Source organism: Papaver somniferum, chromosome 2 (genome assembly GCF_003573695.1).
Source record: "Papaver somniferum cultivar HN1 chromosome 2, ASM357369v1, whole genome shotgun sequence".
NCBI lineage: Eukaryota > Viridiplantae > Streptophyta > Magnoliopsida > Ranunculales > Papaveraceae > Papaver > Papaver somniferum.
The window spans coordinates 83,927,891-83,939,428 of NC_039359.1; the positions used below are offsets into that span (position 1 = coordinate 83,927,891).

General features: G+C 36.3%; 1 protein-coding gene, 2 long non-coding RNA genes and 1 pseudogene across 11 annotated transcripts; 3 read left to right on the forward strand and 1 right to left on the reverse strand.

Annotated features, from left to right (window-relative positions):
• Window positions 1-618: 618 nt before the first annotated feature.
• LOC113348242 lies at window positions 619-3,109 on the forward strand. Of its 8 annotated transcripts, XR_003359549.1 has the most exons (7): window positions 619-831; window positions 946-990; window positions 1,139-1,220; window positions 1,324-1,404; window positions 1,556-1,757; window positions 1,967-2,062; window positions 2,758-3,109. It is a non-coding gene; the product is annotated as an uncharacterized LOC113348242 (long non-coding RNA). The 8 variants fall into 8 exon arrangements; XR_003359547.1 differs by having other exon boundaries at window positions 619-990; XR_003359548.1 differs by having other exon boundaries at window positions 946-1,220.
• Window positions 3,110-3,740: 631 nt separating this feature from the next.
• On the forward strand, window positions 3,741-6,204 carry LOC113348241 (annotated as a pseudogene).
• A 1,766-nt stretch (window positions 6,205-7,970) lies between these two features.
• On the forward strand, window positions 7,971-8,722 carry LOC113348243. The gene is made up of 2 exons (XR_003359554.1): window positions 7,971-8,341; window positions 8,506-8,722. It is a non-coding gene; the product is annotated as an uncharacterized LOC113348243 (long non-coding RNA).
• Window positions 8,723-8,777: 55 nt separating this feature from the next.
• On the reverse strand, window positions 8,778-11,019 carry LOC113348240 (ABC transporter G family member 9-like). 2 transcript variants are annotated; one of them, XM_026591949.1, is made up of 5 exons: window positions 10,878-11,019; window positions 9,954-10,779; window positions 9,557-9,882; window positions 9,064-9,485; window positions 8,778-8,884 (listed from the first exon to the last, which is right to left on the reverse strand). In XM_026591949.1, exons 1-5 carry the CDS (start codon window positions 10,941-10,943, stop codon window positions 8,878-8,880), a joined length of 1,647 nt encoding a protein of 548 aa, XP_026447734.1. In that variant the 5' UTR covers window positions 10,944-11,019; the 3' UTR covers window positions 8,778-8,877. The 2 variants fall into 2 exon arrangements, with proteins under 2 accessions (XP_026447734.1, XP_026447733.1); XM_026591948.1 differs by having other exon boundaries at window positions 8,809-9,485.
• Window positions 11,020-11,538: the final 519 nt, after the last annotated feature.

Here is an 11,538-nt window from a genome sequence, read left to right on the forward strand (position 1 = left end):
TTTTAAAATAAAAAATAACTAATGTAAATACTAGGTTGCTCTTTTCATATTTTTTTTCCTAGCTCAATTAACGAGCTATTTTCTTTATTAACTTACTCATCTGGGTCCGATATGTCTGAATCGACATCTAAACCTAACTCAAAAATAATGAAATAATAAAGTTATATGTGGAAAGTTTTTATTCCATCCTGATATGTGCCCAATGAGTCAGGTAAAAATGATACCTGACACAAATAACCTCCAGAGGTGTATGAGCCGACTCATACCTCGAGTCAGGTCCGAGCCAAACCTCGAGTCATGTCCGAGTCAGATTCAAAGTTTGATTTAGGTAACGAATCATATCGAAACAAACATGGTGTAACTCGAATATGACTTATTATATTCGACTCTCAAAAAATATTAAATATCTAATTTTTGTAAAATCCTAACTCATATCTCGCTCCACGTTGATTGGTGAGCATCACCGTTGAATTCCTACAATCGCTCGGAGAAGAGGACCACAGTAGCTTAGAAAAGAGTTCTCACGTTAAACCTGGAGAGGACACTTGACGAGACCCTATTGGTCATGGGGTTAAATCATTTTTTTTCCTAACGAAATTAACAAAAAAAACACCTAAACCTAAAATTATTTCCGTCTCTCTTCCTCTCAGTGTTCTCCTATTGAACCCCTAACTGGCATTCTTTTTTTTTCTTCGTTGATTTACCCTCAGGTATCACATGTATCTCATCCTAACCGATTATTTTGATTAACCAAGGTTTTTTATCTGTTGCAGGTAATTTAAGTTTTATTTTTAGGATTTAAAGCTCAGCATTCTACTCAAAAGGGTTAGGGTATCACCTCTCTTTTTTTCTTGGTTGATTTACCTTCGGGTATCGTATATGTCTCTGTTTGCATCGTAATGGATTCAATTATTTTGATAAATTAAGTTTTTTTATCTGTTGCAGGTAACAGGTTTTTAGGTTTGCTTTTTAGGGTTTTTAAGTTCGCAGGTAACAGGTTTTTAGGTTTGCTTTTTAGGGTTTTTAAGTTCGCAGGTAATACAAGTTGCCAGAGATTTAGATTTTTTTCTCCAGAATTCTTTTTATCCTGACTCCTTATCCTGCATTATGATACCTACCGTTTCTTCTTTGTTCGTAGCTTATTTGTTCATAACAAAACGATTTTTCTTATTAAACAATAAGAAAAAACACAGGAAAGCCAAATCCTAGGATTTTATTCGGTAAGTTTTTTAGTTTTTCTTAATTCAAGTTTTTCGTTTTTGGTATATTCAGTATATGTGATTGATCAGAGGCTAACAATAAGAGAGATATTCCGGGCTTTAGAGAATCAATCACCCGAAGAAGATAAAGATGTATCTTAAGTACTACAGCAATGACAATGGTGATGAAGTTTACACTATCAAGGTAAATAAATTCAACTCTTATCTTTGGATTGATTTATCCCTAGGTTTTTAGGTAAAACAATATTATGACAGACAACGTAAGGGTTTGAAATTTTCAATTTCTATCACTTAATTTACAGTTTTTTCGTTTTGCTATTTTTATTTGATTATAGGGTTATTCTCAATAATGGTTTTACAAACTTTCTGTACAAGATATTAAAAATGGGCTTCGTGTACCCTTGGATCAGAGTGTTATCCATGTTGCAAGAGATTTACCAAGAGCAAAGCTTAGTGATTTCACAGAAGGTAGACTCTTTTACATTTGAAGAAGCAACGGGATAATAAAGAGAAGGTCATGGAAAGAATTCTGGTGAGGTGTGTATTTTCTTGCCATGTTAACTTAAATTGACTTCATAAAAGGAATCTGCGTTAACTTAAATTGACTTCATAAAAGGAATTTGCGTTAACTTAGTTTAAGCGGCTCGATCTTGATTGGCAATTGAATCATATGTATCCACAATTTCTATAGTAAGCACGTATTCACATTTCAACTACCAATTCAGATAAACAACTAGCTATCGCAGGAACAGAAGATTGTATACTTCATTCAACTGCTGGAAGCACTAGGTTACGTGCAATTGAAGCTCAAAATATGAATTAAGCAACTGAAGATTGGCCAGGTTTGTTTCTGAAGCACGGACCCTGACATATGTACAAATACAACGCACATTGCCAACCAAATTAGTGAGTTATGATAATATTTTGTGTTTGTACGAAATCTTATAAGATTGTTTCCCCCTGTTTTTAGATGCTTTGCAGGGTGAAACAAGCCTGTTATTAAATTGTTAATTTAACGTTTGCAAGTCTTAATTTTTGCTGCACTTGGCGATGGTTTGTTTCTTCCTAGAGTAGTTAGTTATCCTCTACTTGGTGAAGGGTTCCATATTTGGAGGAACCAAACCTTGCTAAATATTGAATGCAAGGTTATCATGGTCGAAAATGAATAAGGTACATTGTATGCTTTCTAAATATTGAATGCCTAGAACAAATCTGATTGGCGTGAAACCGAATAAGTATAATTGAAGTGATAGAGCTCAGGTAGTCCATCTTGATGATTAATGACTCACGAATTAAGTTCAACTGCATGCTGTAAAATGTAACAGTTGATCCACATTTGACATAAAGCCATCTCTCTGGTGCTTAACTAAAAATGTAAAAGCCAGCTTAAAATCATAATGAGAATTAAAATGATAACTTCTTATAATTTACTAGATCATCTTTCTAAGCTAGTACGCGCTCCTAAACTTCTTTTTTGGTTTGTGTTTTAATCTCTAAGATACACTAAGTTTATTTTGATGTTTTTTTTTTCCTACAGGCGAACAAATTTAGTGCGTAGCTGGAAGGATATGGAAGTCATTTAATCTTCATCTTGCTCTTCGCATTTTGGGGATGAATGTCAATGATGTTAAGGGTGCCAGGGGAAAGCCCTAAAGAGACCTCTTCGATCACATAAGTGTGCTAAGATTGCCCGTGAGAAGGTCCTTACTGTAGATATAGAGATGTGCACGTTTACGGTTATTACTCATGTCCTAAAGGCTTTGTCCTTTGTGTATAGATATTACTGTTTAACTGTTGTTATTAGCAAAACTACATAATGCTGCCATTTCTAAGACCGTGCCAAGATTGTACACTATTTTCAAAAACAATGTCACTAATCAGAAAATGTTGTTATAATAATGATGGTAGAAAGCAACCTGCATGCGATTTACCAAACATGCATTAGGGTTGGGAAAGCAACCCTAATGCACCATAGGACACAAAATAAGTAGTTAAAAGAAAAAAAATAATAATTATGGTAGATGGTTTTCGGGTTTATCCCGACGTAGCACGGGCACAAAAGGTGGGTCCTTAGACGAGGCGAAATCAAGCCACACCAAATTAAAAGAAAAAGAATAATAGTGAGGCGTATGTACTGAGTTAGATATAAAAAAAGCGAAAAAAAACACGCGACTGACATCTAGCACAAACAGAGTCGTATTTTTCCTTTAGGTCGTAGGTCAGCAAAAAAACATCTCGATCCAGGCGTATGAACAAAATTAGATACAAAAAAGAAAAGGCAACATCTAGTCAGCAAAAAAAATTAAAAAAATCCGGTTTCCATTTTCATGCCAGTTGACAGTTAGTCGGTCAGATCAAGTGGCCAAAATTTCTATTAAACGTTTTCTCAGCTAAATTTGCAGGAAGGTTTTTCCGAAATAACAGGCGGTTTCCAAATTTCGACAACGGGGGCAGTTTTGCCAATGAAACCCAACGGCTACTATTTCACCGACCACATATATGACCTCGACAGCACCACACAACACAGTTTCTATTCTCCCTCCCCGAAACGAAGCTCTAAGATATTTCACCGCACTCTGAATCTCCGATACGAAGCTAAGCTCTCAGATCTAATTTTACCGTACTCTGGAACAAAGCTCTCGATCTAATTTCTCGTTTGATAATCATACATAACTTGTTTAATTATAGTCTTTTTACAGTTTGATTATTATTTTTTTCTTGGTTGATCTATTGTTCTTCTATTTTGCAGGATTGTTTTCTTTGTTTCTTTCTCTGTTTTTTTTTTTAATGGATGCAGGGGGAGGGTCTTTCGGCACGTTAAACAAGTCTCGATCTAGAAATCCATTGCAACAACATGTAGTCCTGCGCAGAAAAAACTCTAACGAAAATGTATGTTCATCTATTTCAATCTCTTCATAATCTGATTGCAATCTAGGGTTTTAGATTCTAATTGAATTGCTGTTTTTTTTAATTAATTTATATTGCTTTTATGGATTAATTTGTTCTTCAATTGTTAGAAATAAGGGATTTTTTTCTTCTTCTGGGTTTTGAGATAAGGAGAATTTGTCAAAATCTAGGTTTTTTCTTTTTCCGTTTCTCATTGTTTATAATCAGTTACGGAGCTTCCTGGGTTGTTATTAGATTCTCTAATAGAAATGTTTGAATGTGAAATTGGAGATTTTTTACCCAATCTTTGGGGTTTGCTGGTTGCTGATAGTTTTTGGAATTGGTTTACCTTTTTTATTTACTAGATTCATTATGATGTTCTAATCTGATGTGTTTCTAATGTCATCCATATATTTCTTATGTGGTTTCTATTTTGAAAATTGCAGTGTGATAGGTTTATCCCGAACAGATCTGCAATGGATTTCGATTATGCAAATTACATGCTAATGGAAGCAAGGAAAGGTAAGGAGAATCCAGTTTTCTCCGGCGAAAGAGGCTTACAGGAAGCAACTTGCAGAGGCTTTGAACTTAAACAGAACCAGAATTCTCGCATTCAAGAATAAGGCACCTACACCTGCACAGTCGCTCTTCCCTGAAACTTTGTCACTTCAACAAGCGAAATCAGCAAAGCCCCGAAGATCCATCCCTCAAGTGAGTTTTTTCTTCAACTTCGAGACCTTTGGCTACTTCTGGTTATATGATTCTTCAAATGGTTTTGATGTTCTTGTCTTTTTGATGCCAGACTTCGGAGAGGACATTGGATGCTCCTGAGATCATTGAAGATTACTACTTGAATCTCCTTGATTGGGGCAGTGGCAATGTCCTTGCAATAGCTCTTGTGGGATGCAACCGATTCCTCCAGTTCTGAACTCATGACCGTTGATGAAGATGCAGGTCCTATTACCAGTGTAAGTTGGGCACCTGATGGTGGTCACATTGCTGTTGGATTGAACAACTCTGAAGTTCAACTATGGGATTTTACATGTAACAAACAACTTAGAACACTACGAGGTGGTCATGAATCTCGAGTTGGTGCTATGGATTGGAACAACCACATCTTATCCACAGGAGGAATGGACAGTCTGATTATCAATAACGATGTCAGAATCAGAAACCACATTGTAGAAACATATAGAGGACATCATCAAGAAGTGTGTGGATTGAAGTGGTCTGCATCAGGACAACAACTAGCAAGTGGAGGGAATGACAACCTTCTTCATATTTGGGATAGATCAGTTGCTTCGTCAAACTCTCCAACTCAATGGCTTCATAGACTCGAAGACCACACTGCTGCTGTAAAAGCCCTTGCTTGGTGTCCATTCCAGGCTAATTTACTTGCTTCTGGTGGTGGTGGAGGTGATGGATGTATTAAATTCTGGAATACCCACACTGGAGCTTGCTTGAATTCTGTGGATAGTGGGTCACAAGTTTGTTCTTTGCTGTGGAACAAAAATGAGAGAGAACTTTTGAGCTCTCATGGATTCACCGAGAACCAGTTGACCCTTTGGAAATATCCATCAATGGTTAAGATCGCTGAACTTACTGGCCACACTTCAAGGGTTCTATGCATGGCTCAGGTACTGATTGATTTAACGGCACATGAATAATAAGCTTCCCCTCCTCCTTTTAACTATTGCTGATCTTGTTTTTGTGAATTGTGCAGAGTCCGGATGGATGTACTGTAGCATCGGCAGCAGGGGATGAAACTCTGAGATTTTGGAATGTATTCGGGACACCTGAATTGGCTAAACCCCAGAGCCGTTTGCTCATTTTAATCGCATCCGCTGAGTAAATTTTGCAAGATAAAGCCTCTGATCCGTATTCTGAGTTTCAGTATGGGAGGGTTTCCTTGGTTCTGAAGATCTTGAGAGTTGATATACCTGTACAGTTTTTATATTAGATTTTGGTGCAGCAAATGCACTGATTTAGTAATGCAAGCATTAGTGTAATAACTCAGGTGGGTTATATACTTTTCTGGGTACTTCTTGTATTCGCTTACAACCCATTTAATGAAAATTTCAAATTTTGCTTCTTTTAAGCTGCTTGTGCTTACACTTTAAGTTCTGAAAAAGACTTGGTATAAACCTTTACCATGGTTTGATGTTGTTGTTTTAGTTCAGGCCATGGTGATCTATAGAGTTCAAGCCTATCACCCCTTTCTTCGTAATTCTTTACTTCGAATTTCAGTTTTTAAGTGAATCTTTATTATAATTGTAGCTGCAGTGGTGTTGATGCTAGTTCTGTGACTGTGTGTGCCTGCTAGGTGCCCGCAAGAGAAATATGCTAGGAACTGTATATAATTTGTTTATTGGAAACAAAGACGAGTGTATGCACCGTGCACTTGGATCATCTAAAGCTTTGGTTATTGCAACTACTTTGATTTAAAGCTTTGGTAAACTTTCTTATTGCTTCTTTGGTTTACTTCAGGTTCATTGCTTCACTGCGAATGAGCGAGCCTCCATTCGTGCCTTCTGCAGTTTCTTCAAGCAAGGACTTTCTTATTGCTTCTTTGGTTTACTTCAGGTTCATTGTTTCACTGCAAATGAGCGAGCTCCACTCGTACCTTCTGCAGTTTCTTCAAGCAAGGACTTTCTTCATATGTATGTATTTACTTGAAACGTTTTCTCTGCTGCATGTCTTTGCCCTTCCTGTCCTGACAGCTTAATAACATAATTGCCGTACAGATTTTATCCCTCCTTCTTTCTTGAAACTCTGTAATTTTGCTGTGCTTCCGTGAGCTCACTAGTTCAAATGTCATGACTTGTGCTTTAACTTTCATCCAATCCATCTTGGTCTTGGTTCAGTACAAGCGTCATCTGGTTGCTTTTGAAAGCAACTAAGCAGCCATATAGATAATGTAGAACTGAATATTTTGGGCCTCTTTTTGCACTTATATACTATGTACTCTGTAGGATATCTTACTGATACATATTCACTTTTATATCTTTTGGACCTACCTTATTTATAACATGTTATCTATCTTTGTTTCTCTTTACGATTTTCATTTTAAGTCTTACATATACTTTACACTTACTGTTAACGCTGAAATTTTCAGATATCTCGGGTCGAGCCATGTGTAGACACGCTTCCACCATACTGTAGAATGCACTAGATTAAATATCTAGTAAAGCAGAGTTCTTGGACCCTTGACTACTATTGCATCATCCAAATTAATTTCTTGACACAGAACAAGTTAAGTATCAGTTTTCTTGGTAATATAATTTCTCTAACATGACATGTCACAACACCTAACTGAATGTTTAACTAAACATACAAATGCTTATAAATTGCAAGGTAGTACTGCTGATATGCATCCACAACCTTAATAAAGATTCTATACCACTCCTACCACATCTGCTGCGATAGTCCATCGACTTATCTGATGCTGATCTGCTGCTAATAAGCTTGCTTGTCTAGAGTATCATCTTTTTAAGTCGGTAATTTGATATGCAGTAGTTATCTGAGTTACCAATGCAATTACATTTTATAAAATTTACTACTTCATACTGTTATCTATCATGGTATAATACTATCATATGCTTCATAAAGAACATTACTTGTTCAGTTTAAGGAATTCACTGAGTGTTTAGGGTGACTTAGTAGATCTCAAACTCTTTTGTCACCTTGAAACAGAAAGAAGAGTACCAATTTACCACAGAGGGGGGTAAATCTGTGGATGAAACTGTCCATTCTACGGATTCCCTTGAAAGTGAAGTAATGATGCATAACTAGGCTCTTTTGCTGCTAATCTGTGACTCTGCCACTGCTTGGAATTCAAGGTTCAGTTGATTATTTCTATCTTCTGTGCTTATAGATTTGGGATAGTCGATTGTTTTAAAGATTTCTAAGATTAGATATCAAAAGTTCGTTTAAATTGAATTGTTGTATCATGACTGTCATGCAGAAAACTTGTCATTTCCAATAGGTTATTATATAGCCTACCTTAATTATTTGGACAAATTTCTTTTTACAAAAACAGTACCTTTAAACATTTATTGTATTTTTAGGAAAGCAACTTCTGCGAGTATTGAATTTTTTACAATTCTGCAGTCTCAACACTTTTTAGACAAAATTCATTGTAGGTTTCTCTTTCTGAATGAGTTGTTCAGCTACGATACTTCGTCGGTCTGTGATATTTTCATGTCGTAGTCCTGTGACCACTGACTCTTTCATTTGTAAGCCTACCAAATACTATTCAAACCTTTGTTGATCCTTTTTCTTTCAGCCATTACTGATCTAGTTCTTTTAGGTTATTTGAACACTGACATCCTGTTCTTATTAGTTGCAAGTCTTTGCATTGCATCGGCTGCTTTTTAACGAGTAAGTTTGTTTTCAACAGGATGCCACAATGAATTATCCACATGCTGCAGCAAGGAAAAAAACAACAATTGGGACCAAATATATTACTCAAGCTCAAGTGTTGGCGGTGTGCAACAAGAGTTTGTTTTCCAAGGTATTTGCAGGTTTTTGACTTGGATATTGACTTGTGATGAGTCTGGAATTTTTTTATTTTTTTTTGAACAAATGAGCAATAAAAATTGAAAATTTAGAGCTTGCCTCACAGTTTTGCCATTTCAGTTCTCTGTACAGTGCTTATTGAAAAGATTCGTCCTCATTCCGTATACATCATTACATTACAAGATCATTGATGCCAACAATCCAGATTTACTTGGTTTCTCTGAGTCTCTTAAGGGCAACATAAGCAATAACTCTATAACCTACAAGCAATAAACCCAAAACAACAACTGAGATAACTTCATTTCCTAGTCCAACTTTCTTAATAGTAGGATTACTTCCAACTCTACAACTAACATTTGCTCTACAAGGATACAAATCATCCTTCTTGTACTGGGATCCAAAGAATAGTTTGTAAACATAATAATTGTGAGAGATATACTTGATCCAGGCTACAAAACTTGGCACATTTCTGATGTAAAATCCACTGGCTAACAAGAATGCTTGACCTACTATTCCACCAAAAACTGTTCCAATTCTAGGATTCATGATCACAGAACCAATCGCAAGACCAAGACCTTGAGAAACTAACACATTGTACAGCATAACAACTAGGGTCACTAAAAAGCTTTCTACTGTTGGTTTCAGTCCTACCATCCAGTAAGTTATTGTGACAAATATGCTTGGTAGTGCAAGCTCCATGGGAAGGTCTGCAACATTTCTTGCTATGAAATAAGATGAAAGCCTATACATTCTTGACGACTGCTCCTTAATTAGCATCATTCGCTCTTGAGGGAAAGTCAAGATTGCAGTGAACATTGGATAAAGACTCCAGTACATGGTGGCGGCGAATAAAAATCCAATCTGCATAATATAAATAAACTTTGACATAGATAAATATTTGCAAATGTCCAACAATTGAAGAGCATATATACCTGATCTTCTATGTGATTGATACTAGATTTCCACCATAGCATCCCACTAAGGAAAGCCACTGCCAACATCTGACCAACTTGCATGATAGAAAGTGATTCATGTTTCCTTTCCAACAGATCTCTTTTCAGCAACACTGAAAATTCCTGACGGCAAGTTGTAGGCCACTGGCCAATATCTTTGTCCATTCGACTTGAATCATTATTGTGGTCAACTTCCAGTTTTTGTTCTTCCTTCAATCTATCAAGAATAGTGTTCTTGTAAGCCAAGACAAGATTTCGTTTGACATCCTTTCTTCTTTCCTCATTTAGATCACCCAAATAAACACCTACAACAGAAAATCAAGCAGTTATCTCATGTTAGCCAACTAATAAACACGGAAAATATGTAATATCTTACCGTTTGCTAGATCAACAAGGAAATCACATAGATTGACGGCAACAGGTGAAGAATAGCCGATACTAGAGAAATACTCCATGGTTTCATTTCCCCTGCCGAAGTATAAAGGATTGCCATCTGACAACAACAATATCTTATGGAACATGTAAAACAGTTTACTAGAAGGTTGATGAATTGACACTAACACTGTACGATGACCTTCGCTTGCTAAATCCCTTAACATAGACACTACTTGCTGAGCTGACGTTGAATCGAGACCAGACGTGGGTTCATCGAGCAACAATAAACTTGGATTTGTCAGGATTTCCTGGCCAATGCTAACTCTCTTCCGTTCTCCACCTGAAACACCTCGGATAAATGGTCCTCCCATTATACTGTTCTTGCATCCTGTTAGTCCTAATTGCGTTATCACTTCTTCTGTCCGGATAATCTTTTCTTCTTTGGTAATTTTGTTAGGTAACCGCAAAAGAGCGGTGAACATTAATGTCTCTGTTACTGTCAGGTGGGCATAGAACCTATCATCCTGAGCAACATAGCCTGTATTCCGGTACATAGCATTCGATAAGTAAGGTTTCCCATTGTATGTAATGGTTCCACAAAGCTGTCCACCAAGTAGTCGACCTCCCAAAGCAGTTAAAAGAGACGTTTTACCACAGCCTGAAGGTCCTAATATCGCTAGCATCTCACCAGGTTGTACCGTACCAGTGATTCCTTTCAAAATAACTGTCTCATTATTATTATCATCAAGTTTTGATTTTAAGTACGTTCTTTCTCCAATCTGAAATCCAGTTTTCTTGGTATTGATCTTGTAAGTCACGTTATCAAACTGCCATACGTAAATTAAATGCTCGATAAATTATGATGATGGATGTTGTAAATTAGGAAACATAAATATGATACTACTTGATGAACAAATTAAATTACCTTTAAAACAACGGGATGATTATTTAGTTTCTTGATGCTAGCCTCTTGTTCTTCACTTTCTGCCATCTCGTTAAAGCCTTGCTACAGACTACTTCCGGTGATCGATTATGCAAGCTCTGGCGCTTCTGCATATGTAACTCTGAAGCTTCAATCTGATTTATTGTTGCTGCGCACCAAATTTGACCCGCATCATTTTTTATAATCGAAAATCATATCAAGAATAATGTGCACATTAAGATTATTAATTACCTGACATTATTGTTTGCATACATACATGCTCATCAACATTATAAACATCATTGACTTTCTGAACTTACGATTTTAATTGGTTGTACAAATTTAGACTCTCCACCAACTTTGAATATTGAGTTTCATGTACACACTGCAATACATTAAATATACAACTATCTTTTGTACCGTGTGTTTCTTTTAACGATAACAAGAAATCATTTTATAAACATAAATAAGAGAAGGTAAGAGACGTGAGCAGTGTGCCCTGGCTTACAAACAACTTATGAAAAAAAGGCGCAAATGAACCTGTTAGAAGATACGGAGTATATATTGCCGTTATGATAGAAAATATGGAGTATATATGCAGTTATTTTGTTTCTCTTTTGTATGTATATTACGCATTCATTAGTTTATATTCGTAGTTATCTTC